The sequence below is a fragment of the Colletotrichum gloeosporioides genome, assembly GCF_011800055.1.
Source record: "Colletotrichum gloeosporioides strain Lc1 chromosome Unknown consensus_45, whole genome shotgun sequence".
NCBI classification, from domain to species: Eukaryota; Fungi; Ascomycota; class Sordariomycetes; order Glomerellales; family Glomerellaceae; genus Colletotrichum; species Colletotrichum gloeosporioides.
Window position 1 is genome coordinate 1,494 of NW_025544690.1, and position 14,407 is coordinate 15,900.

At 56.1% G+C, this 14,407-nt stretch overlaps 6 protein-coding genes across 6 annotated transcripts; 2 read left to right on the forward strand and 4 right to left on the reverse strand.

Moving 5' to 3' along the window:
• Window positions 1-292: 292 nt before the first annotated feature.
• On the reverse strand, window positions 293-1,523 carry GCG54_00001986 (uncharacterized protein; the record flags this gene model as incomplete). Its single annotated transcript, XM_045402087.1, has 2 exons — window positions 293-1,065; window positions 1,115-1,523. The coding sequence occupies 2 exons, from the start codon at window positions 1,521-1,523 to the stop codon at window positions 293-295; spliced, it is 1,182 nt and encodes a 393-aa protein (XP_045264369.1).
• A 920-nt stretch (window positions 1,524-2,443) lies between these two features.
• Window positions 2,444-3,091, reverse strand: GCG54_00001987 (uncharacterized protein; the record flags this gene model as incomplete). The annotated part of the gene is made up of 1 exon (XM_045402088.1): window positions 2,444-3,091. One exon carries the CDS (start codon window positions 3,089-3,091, stop codon window positions 2,444-2,446), a length of 648 nt encoding a protein of 215 aa, XP_045264370.1.
• Window positions 3,092-3,621: 530 nt separating this feature from the next.
• Window positions 3,622-6,977, reverse strand: GCG54_00001988 (RNA cytidine acetyltransferase; the record flags this gene model as incomplete). Its single annotated transcript, XM_045402089.1, has 4 exons — window positions 3,622-3,817; window positions 3,876-6,662; window positions 6,716-6,901; window positions 6,958-6,977. 4 exons carry the CDS (start codon window positions 6,975-6,977, stop codon window positions 3,622-3,624), a joined length of 3,189 nt encoding a protein of 1,062 aa, XP_045264371.1.
• Window positions 6,978-7,571: 594 nt separating this feature from the next.
• On the reverse strand, window positions 7,572-10,108 carry GCG54_00001989 (uncharacterized protein; the record flags this gene model as incomplete). Its single annotated transcript, XM_045402090.1, has 3 exons — window positions 7,572-8,257; window positions 8,315-8,794; window positions 9,268-10,108. The coding sequence occupies 3 exons, from the start codon at window positions 10,106-10,108 to the stop codon at window positions 7,572-7,574; spliced, it is 2,007 nt and encodes a 668-aa protein (XP_045264372.1).
• A 2,217-nt stretch (window positions 10,109-12,325) lies between these two features.
• On the forward strand, window positions 12,326-12,968 carry GCG54_00001991 (Protein sym-1; the record flags this gene model as incomplete). The annotated part of the gene is made up of 3 exons (XM_045402091.1): window positions 12,326-12,336; window positions 12,393-12,553; window positions 12,580-12,968. The coding sequence occupies 3 exons, from the start codon at window positions 12,326-12,328 to the stop codon at window positions 12,966-12,968; spliced, it is 561 nt and encodes a 186-aa protein (XP_045264373.1).
• Window positions 12,969-13,814: 846 nt separating this feature from the next.
• GCG54_00001992 (uncharacterized protein) lies at window positions 13,815-14,081 on the forward strand (the record flags this gene model as incomplete). The annotated part of the gene is made up of 1 exon (XM_045402092.1): window positions 13,815-14,081. One exon carries the CDS (start codon window positions 13,815-13,817, stop codon window positions 14,079-14,081), a length of 267 nt encoding a protein of 88 aa, XP_045264374.1.
• Between the last annotated feature and the right edge of the window lie 326 nt (window positions 14,082-14,407).

Here is a 14,407-nt window from a genome sequence, read left to right on the forward strand (position 1 = left end):
CGGAGACAACGCTCTGATTGAGGTCCCGGGGCAATAAGCCAGCCCTTCTGTACCAAGGACTCGTTTCACGACCTCGAGAATTTTCAAGCAAGGTGGTGGAATAACTCATACGCAGCTCAAGGCCGCCTCTTCGTGAGTTCATTATTTGTTACATATTACATGCACAGAGATCTCTAATCGTCGTCTCATGGATTCTATACTCTTGTCCAGACATCATTCAAAATAACGTTTCCCAACTCATGACATCCTTCGGCATAAAAGACACTTCACTTACGTCCGAAAACGCAAGCGTCTAATACCTCTCCCGCTCCTGCCTGCGCATCTCGTCGCGGAACGCATTGCCTCCCTGCGCGCCCGTGTCGTGGAAGTCGAACCGGTCAGAGGTGGGCGTACCCGCCAGGCTGCCCAGCGCGTCGCTGTCCCTTCTCGGCCGTCCCGTGCCGGTGTGCTGCTGCTGCTGGTACTGCGGCTGCTGCGGCATCGGGTCGTCGCGGTACTGGTACCCGTCGGGGCTGATCTCCCTCGTGCGCAGCGCGATGCCGCGGTCCTTGCCGCGGAACACGCTCTTCCTGACCTTGGCGCCGAGCCTCTGGGCGCGCGACTTGCCGACGCCGTACCCGTGCCTCGAGCGGCTCATGATGTTGCCGAGCCCGATTTGCCTCGTCTTGCGGTTCCAGAGGCAGCCCCCGATGAGGCAGATGATGAGGAACCCGAACACGGTCGGCAGCGCAATGTACAGCTCCTGGCCCTTGGGGATCTTGGCGCCCTCGGGGTGGTACGTCGCGCGCTTGGAGACGAGGACCTGCGGGCCCGTGATGTCGGTCTGCGCGACGCCGTTGATGGTGTATGTCATGAGCAGCTCGATGGTCGCGTTGTCCTGGCCCTTGGGAATCAGGCTGCTGCTGACGGTCCAGGCGTAGTACCCGTAGGCCGCAAGCTGGGAGGACTCGGTGTCCTTGTTGAAGATGACGTCGCCGACGGTGGTGCCGTTGACCTCCTTGCCCTTGATCTTGACGCGGACGTCGGTCTGGTTGCCCTTGATGAGGACGGAGGAGTCCCAGGTCACTGCACAGGTCAGCCATTCATTCTCCCTGGTGGAGTCATAGTCACATACCATAGTACGTCGTGTCCGTGTACAGCGTGCTTCCCTTGGCCGGGTCGCAGAACGGCGCAAAGTCACCGTCGGAGTTGCTGCAGGGGGCGAAGGCCCCCTGGCCGTTCTTGTGGTCGGCGGTGGGCACGGGCGGGGCGCCGGTGCTCGTGGTGACCTTGACGAGCCTGAAGTCGGTGATGGTGAATACGCTGCCGGTCAGCGCGTTGGGCGCCGCGGAGGCGTAGGTCGGGGTGCCGGAGATGGTTGTCGGCACGGGGGTGACGGTGCTGGGCACGCCGTCGCCAGCGACGCTGATCCAGGCAGCCGTGGGAGCGAGGACGTCTGCGCGCGCGGCGAGGGGTGCAGCGGGGGTCGGGGCCGGGGCGGCGAGGGCGCCGCCGAGGAGGAGGGCGAGGGCGAGTGGCTGCATCTTTCTTTTGCTGTGGGAGGATTTCGCGATTGGCTTTTCTTTTCGTCTCCTTTGCTGTTGAAGAGAGCTTGGCAAAAGACAGTGGCTGGTGGAAATACACAACGAGGGAGTGACCGCGACGAATGAACGTGGGTGAATCGAAAAACGAGGGTGTATCGCGTCGAGCGAAGACGGGCAGGGTTGATTGACGGCTCAAGCTCTCTACCCTAATGGAGCTGGATGAAGTCGAGGGTGAGGAGGAGAGAGAGGAGGAGATGGGACGATCCAATGTTTACTCGGACGCCTTTTTTGGGGAGACGGGGGAAATTTAAAAAGTTCAGGTCAACCCCCAGGTCGCGGAGGCGGACGTGCTCCCCCAACGTGCATGATCCTACCAGGGCCAAAAAGGTTCCTCAGTGGACAGGATGGGCGCTGTGGGGTGTCTTGTCGCCCGCCGACAGGGGGAGAGTCAGGAACGCCAGGAACGCCTAGAACACGCACCCCACTGCCGAGATTTGCTCTTCAGGGGGGAGGAGCGTCGAAAAACAGGCTTAATTGGCGTTGGCAGCTGGGTGTTTTGGGGAGGATCCTTGCCGAGTTGCCGCGCTGCAGCGAAACATTCTCGATGGGCGATCGAATGATGGGTCGAGGGTTTGATTGGTCAATGCCTGGATGGCTTACACGACGGTCCACCCTTGGACTTCACCTGGTCAAGTCAAGGTTCACGAATTCATGCGATAAAAAAGATAAGAGCGGTGAATTGAACTGTAAGTAACCAACGGCTGAGCTGATCGCTGTCCCAGGCATCGTCGAATTTCCGACGTGTTGAGCACGTATGGGTATCAGAATAAAGCATGTCGTGTCTCGTTATCCACCGCGTCATGTCCAGTCCGCTGTCGGGTCCTCTCCATCAGTCATCTAGGCAACCCCGTGTGGTTGCGTCAATGAGGCATCATCATAGGACCGTTAAACTCCCTTCGTCTCCTCACAGGAGGCCGAACATCTTCTGCACTTGTATGCGTCGACGTCGACGGTCTCGGAATGGGTCTCGCCCCAGGATGAACCTCTGCCTGCGTGCTCCCTGACGCACTCCCCGCCGCACTCCCCGCCGCACTCCCCGCAGCGCTCCCCGCCGCGCTGCCCCGGACCCGTCCCCATCCCGACCCCTCCTCCGGCTTGAAATTCAGCATCACGACAGGCAACTTGCGCTGATGCGGTCGTCCAACCTCCAACGGGTCCGTAAACGCCTGCGGCCGGAACCGTCTAAACCCCAGCTTGATCCTCTCCGCCTCGATCTTCTCGACCTTGGTCCTCGTGTCCGCCGTGCCGTTAGCGTCGTTCTCGGCGTCCTGCTGCGCCTTGACGGCGTGTCCAGGACATTGCGCGTTAGGGCAGCGGCCGGGCAGGATCTCCGTCTTGGCCTCGCCGTCGAGATGGGGGCAGTCGCGCGGTTTGGGGATGGAGTTGAGGGGGGTTCTGAAGCCCCATCTTATCTCGCGGTAGGACCAGATCCAGGAGGCGCAGAGGTGGTAGTGCATGTGGCGGTGGAAGCCGCACTTGTCACAGAAGGCGATGGTTTCGGTGCACATGGCGACGGTGTCGTGAATTGGTTCTGTGTTCGGGGGGATGGTGTCGAATTGTCTTGGCCTGAACGGTAGGATGCGCGAGTGGAAATGTCTGTTGCATTTGATGGGTGACGATGGTAAAGTTTGTTTTATCGTGATGTTCTTGCGGGTGTTTTGGGGTTGTTCAGACAAGGTAGGTGTGTCGGAGGACGAAAAGTCAGAAAGAGGTGGATGGGCTGGAGAAATCGGATCGCGAAAGGGAAGGAGCGGTGTTGAAAATCGAGGAAAGGTAGGAGAGAAGGGCGGCGCCTTGGTGCCTTCTCTTTTTGGGACCCCTCGTTGATAGCAAACCATCGACAGCAGTCACCGAACCCATCAAACCCAGACTTCTTCAGATGGCTATACCATTAAGTTCTACTCAAATCAAGAAACCTCTCATATAAACAAGAAAGATGCCAGTTGAACTCCAGGGCCCCTTTTTGTAGGACAAATACCGCAACCCCCTTTTGAGAACGATGATGCTTTTACACTTTTAGTCATTCTTTACAACCCGTTCAGCTCCTGTCCTTCTTGTGCTTCTTCGCCTTCTTGTTGGACTTGTCCCCGAAGGCCTCCTCGTAGACGTCCGCCGCCGAAGGCCCGGCCTTGCGCTTCGACTTGCTGGTCTTGACACTTACTACACCAGACTTGCCGTCCTTGACCGCCTGCTCTGCCTCCGCCCAAGCGGGAGCGTCGCCGTCGACTTCGTACCTAGAATAGTTGTTAGTCTAATATTTCTTTGTAATACCATGTACAATGAAAGACTTACTGGTCAAGGGGAAGGGAGTCAATGAGCTCACGCTGCTTCTTACGGAGCTTCTGCAGAGCCTCATCGCCTCCCTCCTCGAGTTCATCCTCGAGAGAAGTCTCAAGAGGCTGGAACCTCTGGTCCACGACTTCATCGTCGTGAGCTCCAGAAGCGTTGTCCCTACTGACGCCAATGGCGTTCTTGGGAAGCTCAGCCTCGACAGCGGCGGACACAAGCGTGCTGAAGTGGGACGTGACCTTGCGAAGAATCTTGATGAACATGGCCAACAGCTGGGAATTCGGCAGAGACAGCTCCTGAGAGATGACGTCCATGTCCTTGCGCTGCAGACCAATGGCCAGCAGGATAGCCTGCTGCACACCCGTCAACTTGATGTTGGCCTTGAGCTTACCGGTGAAGTAAAGACCGGCAAGCGTAGGGACAAGGTCAAGGATGACGTGGTAGTCGAGCATGTTGTTGGCGTACGACTCGAGACGCTTCAGGTCGAAGGGCGTCAGGAGCCTGTCGAGCTCGACCTTTGTCAGGGCCGTGGGCTCAGTGCCATCGAGCTTGGCACCAGCATTGGCGGACTCGTCAATGCTGAGCGCGACGATCGACTGGAATTCTCTGAACTGGTAGGACAACAGAGATTGGAAACGGCGCTGGAAGTCCCTCGCAAAGGCGCCGAGCCATGTCTGGTCTGCGGTGCTCTCCAAAGGCCGGAGCATGACGCACGTGTGTTCGCCAGTCAAGTCGTTGGCGGTTTGTCTCAGGTAGACAGGGGCAAAGTTGGCCCGCTTCCAGAACTTGTGAAGGGGTTGCGTCAAGCCGTAGCTGACACCGACATAGTCCAGAGCTGCAGGCCTAATCTCGGAGAATCTGGCAAACAGGGGCGGCAGTTTCTTGATGTCTCTGACCTGGATGTCATCCGCGAGCAGAGAAGTGTTGGCCAACTCTGCGTCGGTCACTCTCGTCAACGTCTCCTCCATACCAACGTCAGCATCCTCGGAGAGGTTGGTGAACTTTTGCTCGTAAAAGTCGGTGAGGAGCTGGAGAGCCTTGGTGCCGTAGCCCATAGACACGTACTCGGGGTTCGTGGCTATCCTGACGACACGGGCGCCGGAAAGAGAAGCGAACTCGTCATCCTGGTACTGTTGGCTGACAAGCCAGGGGATCAAGTCACCAGAAGGCCTTTGTCCTCTGCTCAGACTGTTGATGACGCTCTGCCTGCTGATCTTTCCTTCCAGCGCAACCTGAATAACACACAGGGGTTCAGGGAGCTTGCCGTCTGTTGTCGGGGCAATAAGCACATAGAGTTCGTGGGCGGGGGCATCGCTCATTAGTTGAAGATCGTCGGGTGAGTTCTTGTAGTGGCTGGCAACGTAAAGCGCCACCATTTGCTGCAGGAACTTTTCGGGAATGGGGTGGAAAGAGAACAAGGTGTCGCGGTTGACCTTGAGAAGCTCGCACTGCGACGGGTCAGGACATCCCTGGCTGCTGGCTTTGGCCTTGGGAAGGGTGGCGTCCAGACACAAAAGCTTGTTCAGCCACTTCTCGACTGAGTCACCCTGGGCGTATCTGATGGGCTCAGACAGAGTGATTTCGCGAAGAGTGCGACTGCCCTGGAGGCTCGAGGCCTGGTCCTTTGCGGCCTTGCCTGTTGACCGGTCGGCAACTTCCGTCTCGCCATTGGTCTTGGCCCCAGGTCTTGACTGCTCTCTCAGCTGCTTGATGAGCTTCAGGGACAGCGAACGACCAGTTCCTTCGTAACCGTTGATAGTGGATGCCATGAAGACGAGGTAGGGGCCCATCAGCTTGCGGACCAAGGGCAGAGGAATGGCAGCGGCCTCGTCGATAACAACCAGCTCAGCCTGACCAAGAACGTGCGCATCCTGTGGCCTGATGTACTGAATAGTCTGACGGTGGGCGCGGTGGATATTGACTCTGACAATGGCCTTGTTGAAGTCGGGGTTCGTAGACTGGATAATCGAGTAGTCGGCGTGGTCCGCGTAGCCGAGCGCATCGAAGCCCTTGAAGACGAACTCGAACAGCGTCTTCAAATTCTCTGGTGAGGGAGAAGTGATGAAGATGTTGCTGTAGCCGTGGGCAACAGCAGCCGCAACAGCCACACCCATAGCAGCGGACTTTCCACGACCTCTGGCAGCCGTAAGAGTCACTGTACTCCTCAAAGTTTTCTCTGCGATGGCATCCACAAAAGTCAAAAGCGCCTTGGCCTGATCGACCGTCTTCGCCAGGGTAACCAGGGAGCCGACTGGTTGGGTATCTTGAAGTGACTCCTTCATCTCCTCCAGCTCCACCTGTGCAGGTGTCTTGGGCTGGTCGTTCTCCGCCGGGGGCAGGGCCTTGACGCTCTTGCCGCCGGAGATGGGCAAGACGTTCAGCTCGTCATCAATGACCAAGCAGGAGTCGCAGCTACCCAGCGACAGAATGAAGCGCTCGTTGAAGCGGGCAACAACGTCGTCGTGAGCCTCAGTGCGGTATCTCGAGTGGATGTCCATAGACATGGTGTACAACTGCTTCAAACTGCTCATGCCCTTGAGCAAAAGAACCACCAGACCACCTCCCTCGACCGTCTCGATCGTCCTGGCGAGGATGTTTGGCGTCATGGCCTCGAAGTCTTGCAAAATGCACATGCCGAAGGTGTTTCCCAGTACCTTCTCGGTCTCCTTGTAGTAGACGTATCGGATGTTGTGGAGGGAAACGAAGAGCTCGAAGGGGTCCTCGTTGTTGGCTTCGCGGATGCCTCGCTTGATTTCTTTCTTGATCTTGGTCTCGCGCTTCTTGCGGTGACTGGCAATGACTTTGTCAGCTAGCTTTCCTGCAAGCGCGTCGAGGGATTCTACCTGGTGAAGCCGAGAAGCTTGTTCTTGTATGCCCACAAGACAGACTTGTTCTGCTTGATGTCCGCTTGGGACATGATGTAGTGGAGGTGAACTATGACATCCTTGGAACGGTCACCGACAACCACGAAGAAGCTGCGTTTCTTCTCTTGGATGCCATTGCGAATTAGAGCGGGAATCCGCTGATCTCTGTAGTAATGGGTGAGCAGTTTGATCGCAAAAGCATATGGAGCTTCACAACTTACACTGCCTTGCGCGTCGACATCTTGAGAAGCTTGCAGACGGCGTGAGATTGCAGAGGGGAACAGGTCGGATTTGCTGTACTGCGCGCAAACTCACGGGCGTCGCAGACCTTAAGAAAACCAAAAATTTGGCGGAGAGAACATTTTCTGCCGGGCGGTCAGCTTTCTGGTGGACACTGGTGGTGGGGTGCAGCAAGTTTTCCCGCTAAGACCACCCCACCACTCTGCGACTGGCCACACCCGATAAGATCACCACCCAAGTCACATACGATCGCTCAAGATAAGGAGCAAGTCATGAGAATCTTGAAGCCGTGAATTTCCTCCTTCCCTTATGTAGCTACTAATACACTTCTTGTTGTTACAGGATGTCTTTGGCGTTGAGCAGGCTCTGAGTCTCTCTTGGGGAGACGGCGTGGTCATGAGTGATGCAACAGTTGATCATTGCTATCTGATGCAAAGGCTGTCTCTCGCTTTCTATGTAGTCGTAAAGATGACCAAGGAAAAAGGAGACAGCGGCTATGCTAGGCCGAACACCAATTATGAGAGACCAGTTTCCCGAAATGCGTCCGAAGAAAAGTGAAGAAAACCGTGGGCTTGTATATACAGCCACCACCAGCTTATATTCTGTCTAACTTACGGCGCAGGTTGCGCGTGCGCCTCATCAGCTTCTTGTACTTGTGCTTCTTCATCTTGAGCTTGCGCTGACGTCTAACACTAAGGGCGTGCATGGTGTCGTTGCCTTGCGCCTCGTCGAATCTCATCTGGCGCTGGGCCATGCGCTCGAGGAACGAGCGCGGGACCTCCTCGTTCATGATCTTGGGGCTGTGGGCGAGGACCTGGATCTGTCCGTCGGCATCGGTGCTCTCCTCGATCGTGAACATGGCCTTGTAGATGCGGTGGTGAGGGGCTTCGTCGACTACGTCCTCAACGGCGGACTCGGCGTGGGCATCGGCGACACCCTCCTGTTGAGGCGCTGGGGGAGGGCGGAAGGGAACGAACTGTCCGGCCATGGCGTTCAGCTGGACATAGACGCTCGACTCGCTGCCGTCGGCGTGCTTGAGGTCAATCTTCTGGACAGGCTCGCCTGACGCATCAACCTCCTGGTTTGTGACGGTCATCTTCGCCATAGCGCCCTCAATATCGTCGGCCGTCCTTGATAGCGTGTTGATGACATCGGCGGTCTTGTTGGCGCGGGTTCGAGGCTTGAAGATGGCGGCGAAAGCCTCTTCGGTGACGCTCTTGGGCATGCTGTGGGTCACTGATATCGGCCGGTGGAGGGAGAAGAAGGTCGACAGTCCCAGGGCTGCGAGGAACCAGTCAATGTGATCCATATTGATACCATTTCGGACTTAAAACATACCCTCTTGCGACAGGTGTTGTGTGCTAGGCACGCTGGGCAGCTTTTGCGCAGCATCTCTGTTGGCGCTTTCCTTGCTCTTCCGTTTCCGCTTCTCGCCGCTGGCCTTGGCGTTCGAGCTCGATGCCGAGGCGTGGACGTTCTGGCCGGCGGGTGTCTCCTTGGAGCCGTTATTGTTCGGACTCGAGGGACTCGAAGAGGACCATCGTCTCTGGTGGCCGCCGGGTCTCTGGACCTGTTTGAGGGTGAAGGTCGCAGCCGCTCTCGGAGCGGAGGTGCTGAGGGAGGAGACGAGGGGCGACTGGGGGGCCGAGGCGACCACGCGCCGCACCGATGAGGGCAACATTGTCGCCAGTGGTACGGGTATCGAGCGATCGGGGGAGGTGACGGTGTTTTGGGAGGTGGTTGAGGAGATTTGAGGCTGATGCCGACAGAGTCGGTTGACGGTTGGCAAACCCGGATATGGCCGCAGAACGGGAAAAGCTCACATCCACAGATACCTGGTTACTTAGGCATCACACACGCGCACAGACCACATTCGCCCTTACTCCCGGGCTCTTCTAAGCGCTGTGTAAATTGCTGTTGAGCTTGAGATGAAACAACGTTCAGTCTGGAGGGCGGTAGCGATTGTTGATTCTGGAGGATGACGCGAGTGTTTGTTCCAGAACCTCTCACCGAACATGATCCTCTTTTTACTGTTACTGGGGATGGGCTTATGGTAGACGGTCACGGGATCACAAGCGCCGATTGTGCATGACCAACAATCGCGCAATTCCAAGTCACCGCCCAGCTAGCTGTGACACACCGCTGGTCAGTCTCCAACACAACCCAGCCTCTCGTCCTCGGAAGCGCAGCATTACTTGCATGGACTCAGCACATTGTCTTGTAAGACGATCCATTATCTCTTTATCTCTCCTACCCCTCGAGGGAATATCCCACCTCCCCCGCCTCCTGACCCAGCTTGACAAGCATTCTCCGCATGTTTTCAGCCCGAGCCCGCTCCTTCTCGTCCAGCACACCGAGGTCAATCTTGTCTGCCCAGCCCTTCAGTCCGTGTTGCAATACATTACGCGCCCGCAGAGTGCTACCGTTCACATGACCGGCGCTTCCATGGAGTGTCATTCGCTCCTTGGTAGCAACGTAAGCTCCGCGATGTAGAATATTGTTGTTGTAAAACACAATGTCGCCGGCCTTGAGCTCCACCAGCAGCTGGTTCGGAATCTCCTTCTCGTATGGATCCGCGTTGCGCTCCACGTCCGTCCTGGCTCTGGTGTGTGATCCAGGCACAACGATAAGGCTAGCGTCGTCATACAATGCGAGGTTCCACTGCGCCGAATAGGCTGGCTTATTGAGACGATCAAGCTCCTCGTCCGCAGTGGCCGTCGCCGGGATGTCGTCTCGATGCCATCGCAGCTCGAAATCGTGGTCCGGCCGGATGAGCAAGTTGAAAAGCTCCATGACGAGGTCATCGTCAGTGCACTGCAAGAGCTGCTTTGTTGGCTCAATGACAGCATCGGAGAAATAGGTTCGGATGAAGACATCGTTGTTGGGCATGTCCGGGTGCATCATTCCCTGCACGCCCCAGATGCCCTCCGCTGGCGGCTCGGGGCCGGCGAGCGGCCATGGCGGAAACTGCTTCGGGAGTGTGCGTACATTGGGCCATTTGCCGGCCCGGGCCATCGCCGTAGCTGCTTGGGTTGCCTCCCGGAGCTTTGCGAGCTGTCCCTCGGACATAATCGAGGGAACAACAACGAAGCCATCGCGGTTGAGGCGTTCGAGCAGGTTTGAGGCTGTCATCGTTGGATATTGTTTTGATCCTAGAAGGTCACACAAGAGGTGGTCTGGAATCCTGATCAACTAAATGTACGAAGTATGCTGAATGCGACCACCGAGATGTCAAGAGCCGTAGGGTAGATACTCATGCACACTAGATGCGGCTTGCAACGTTGCAGTGGCTCAGAGGGTGCCCCCGAAGAATCCCGGCCCTGCTTGACGGTGGAGTTGATGAGAAGGTCAGAACCCACCCGAAGAGACTCCTGCTATAGTCGACGATAAGAGAAGGTGCGCTCAACGACGTTGTGTGAACTGTGATTCTGTCGACGTAGCACTATGTATTCATGGGTCCTAATCACCTATGCCGGACTTATCGTTCCAAGAATGAAGTCGGTTTGTTCTTGGTAGATCTACATTACCACTCCCCATCGTCCGGAGTTTCTCCTCATCTTCCCCACCACCGGAGCTCATTGGCCACACCGAGACTGGCGCGGGGTTCGCAGCTCCCGATGAGCCGCAACGGCGACGACCACCGATGAGGTACCCGGACCATTAAGCTGCTAATACCCATCTGTGGTCTGCAGGCGATTTCATTGACTGATCTCAATGTCACAAACGGGCGAGCCTGGATATACTGGCTCAATGCGACCCGTTTCGTGTTGTAGATGGACCGCCATCGCTGATGTCTGTGGTTGAGGGCGCCGTTGCGTCCTTCCTAAGAAGTCATCACGAGAAGCGTGCCTGCCATTTTCATCCCCTGGCTTCAGGAAGGCACCTGCCCCTTTACGGCCTTTTCAGCTGGCTACCAGAGTCATTTGACACGGCAAAGCAGGCGCTCAGCTTCTTGCACTTTCTCTGACCTACTTCCCGCCTGCCTCTTGCCTCTCGCTTGTCTGCCTACCTCAGGCAGAAGGTGGTCGTAACCTGGAAGGCCTCACTCGCACCTCAGGCACCCATGGTACGTACCAATTTACTGATTGCGGGCCACTCGCGAAAATCTATATAAACCTCGCCAGTCTCCCACCTTTGCTTGATTTAGAACTTCTCTTCTTCATACTTACCTTGTCTGGCCGTCGGGTGATCAAGAAATCCGAGCGGCAGAGAGGGAGGCCTGCATTGCACATCGCGGAGTCGACCTTTCTCGATTGCCCTTCGGGGCCATCGTGGGCGCAATTTTTGATATATCCATCGTTTTCATTATGTTCGTTGCCTTGCGCAGCGGTATGAAGAAGACGCAGTCTTTTGGGCCGAGATTCAGGTGGTGCTTGCTGGTGTGGTCAGAAGGGCAATAACGACAGGTGACGACGTCGAGGCTGATGAAGTGAAGGATCGTTCGTTGAAAACTGGCGAGCAGTATCGTCTGGGCGGGCGGAAGCCAGCAAGGCCCCGAGCCCGAGACGCGTCTGGCAGCGACAACGAGGTCGAAAAGGCGGTGGTCCTTTGCCTGTCGAAAATTTCTGCCTCTTCGCCCATTGTATTTATGTTCCCACGATTGACTCCTTCGTATCGACCACGCGCAAAGGAACCCAGAAAGCTCAAGCTGCGGAATGGGATCAAAAAGCTTGGGAATGACCATTGAGCCAAACCTCATTCCTGCACCCCAGATTGTGAATATGGACATCGTGGGGCTTCGGGGAAGACTGGCCGGATGGAACAATGGAACCTGACCCCGAGTATTGCATTACGCGCTGGCACGGAGATCTGCTTTTGGAAATCCCGACTCGTGGCCAATCCAGCATCTGGCTGCGAGACAAGGAAAAGTCCCTTATCGCGACGGCCCCGAGTAATAAATCCTATATTCCCTGAGTCTTGGGCAGGAGCTTAAACCAGAGCTTTCCGCCTCACCGTCAGATCAAAGTCGTTTCTTTTTCCAAATGTTCTAGATTCCCATTGATTTTTGCCCGTCCTTGTGATTGCACCACTCCGTTCAAGCCAGATAGAGCTTTGCTGTCACGTGCAGCGAACAGAAGCTACCGATCGTCATCCACCTTCCTTGCTGGGGCAGCACCCTCCAAATCTTGAAGCGCGCCTCTCACCTCTCACCCTCCCCAACCGACCAATTCACATCGCCCAGCCTCAATTCACTCGCTCACGACCTGTCCCTTTCCCTTTCTGTGTTTATCAAAGTTTCCTCGGTCTTATTGAGCGTTTTACATTTCTGCGTCGTTTCTCAGCTGGATTGAATCGCAAATCCAGCCCAGTCAGTCTCGGGTTTTCCACCAATCTCCAACGACCTTCACCATGCTCGGCTGGTGAGCCTCATCTCAATATTGATATTGCTGAATCCCATCACTGACCGCACCCACAGGTATCAAGCACGACTTGCGGCCCGCCCGCTGCTCACCCAGAGCATCACCACCGCCATCCTCTTCGCCACTGGTGACCTGACCGCTCAGCAGCTCGTCGAGAAGCGCGGCCTCGAGAAGCATGAGTGGGCTCGCACCGGCCGCATGGCCCTCTACGGCGGAAGTGAGTTTGATACCCTATTGCTCCAGGGCAAACCCTTTGGATGAGCAAGCCTATGCTGACTTCACCAGCCGTCTTCGGCCCCGCCGCCACAACCTGGTTCAAGTTCCTCCAGAACAACGTCGTCCTCCGCAACAAGAACCTCGAGATCCTCGCCCGCGTCGGTGTCGATCAGGGCGTCTTCGCCCCGGTGATGATCGGCGTTTTCCTGTCCTCCATGGCCGTCCTCGAGGGCGTCCCTCCCCAGGAGAAGCTCGAGAAGAGCTACACGACGGCGCTCACCTCCAACTACATGCTCTGGCCCTTTGTGCAGATGGTCAACTTCAAGCTGGTCCCTCTCCACCACCGGGTCCTGTTCGTCAACGTCATCAGCATCGGGTGGAACTCGTATCTCAGTTTCTTGAACAGTCAGAAATAGAGCGGTCACCGGGGGCAGGCTGGGATTGGTGTTGGTTGGCGGAGGGGGCTCGTCTAGCGTCTATCATCAAGACATGCACGCACTACAGACATGGGCTTTCGGGAAATGTAGCAGCAGCATAGACTAGGTTGGGGTGTCACAGGTGGTCGAGGTCAGGGCCAGTAGGGATATACTGCACCTTCCATGGCTGCAAGAGTAGAGCCAGCAGCTTCGTACATGCAATTCAATCCAAGAGATTCTTCATTGCCGCGCCGGCTCGGAATGACGCTTCACATCACACTCCACGGACAACCGCAGGTCAAAAATCGCCAATTCTTCTCGCCGCTCACAATTTCAAGGCACGTGCTTGGTCTAACCAAGTGCAAGGTGCAAATGACTCCATCACCACGTTTCTGCTCATCCCTAATGAACATTGTTGTTACATTACTGGAACTATTGGCTTGCGGGCTTCAACATTCATTCCCAGTCGATACAGACCAATATCTCTCCCACGTGCTCGTGCGGCTGTTCCTTTGAGGTTGTTTCTTCCCCACATTGTGCCGAATACTGCCTCTTTCCAGAAGTTGAAGAATCTGGGGCAATCCCGAGAGACGGACAAGCATCAACATGACTCGAAACGAGAAGCATAGCAAGTAACCGGACGCGCCACTTCGTGATGTTAACCATGACGTATAGAATACGAAAAGCAGCATTTGCTACCTGGATATATAAGAACCACGCCGCCGAAAGAAATCCCGTAGCTCCTGTGGACCACAGACTCGATGCACCTCTTCAAAACAATCAGTCTATCTCTGCCTTCACCCATCTCACTTCCCTCAAAGATCCCATTTCGACCGAGAGCTCGCGATGGTCCGCCTCATCCATTCCGTCCTTGCCATGCTAGCCGTGGCATTGGCGGTACATGCCTGCGACTACTGCCAGTGCAAGTTCACGGACGGGTCCCACTGCTGTACGACCTCGACGTACGCCCACAGCTGCGAGGAAGTCTGCAAGAACGCCGCGCGGTACGGCGACGACGTCAAGTGCAGCGCCGGCGGCCTCTCCGAGTGTATCGGCTACTTTCCTGCCAACGGGCGCGCTCAGTGCAACAGCCAAGCCTACGATTTCGACTAGGAAGCTTCTTGGGTTGTGTCGAATGGGTAAGTCTACGTGTCCGGGAAAATGAAAAGAGTCGGAGAAATGCTGACTAGATATGTGACAGTGCCTTCGACGACCAGTGTCAGATTGGTGGGCACACCGTTGGGGACTGACTGAAGACTGCACCCGTCGTAAGAACACCAAAGGCCAAGTCGGGGCTTGAAGATCTATTTAAACTGGAATGGGCCAAATGTATCAAAATCAAAGATGGAAGGGGGCACTCTCTGCCACCAGGAATTGTCAGGTAATTCTCCTGGCCAAATGTTTCGCCTACAGCCCGTACCAGTGAGACAGCTGTTGAG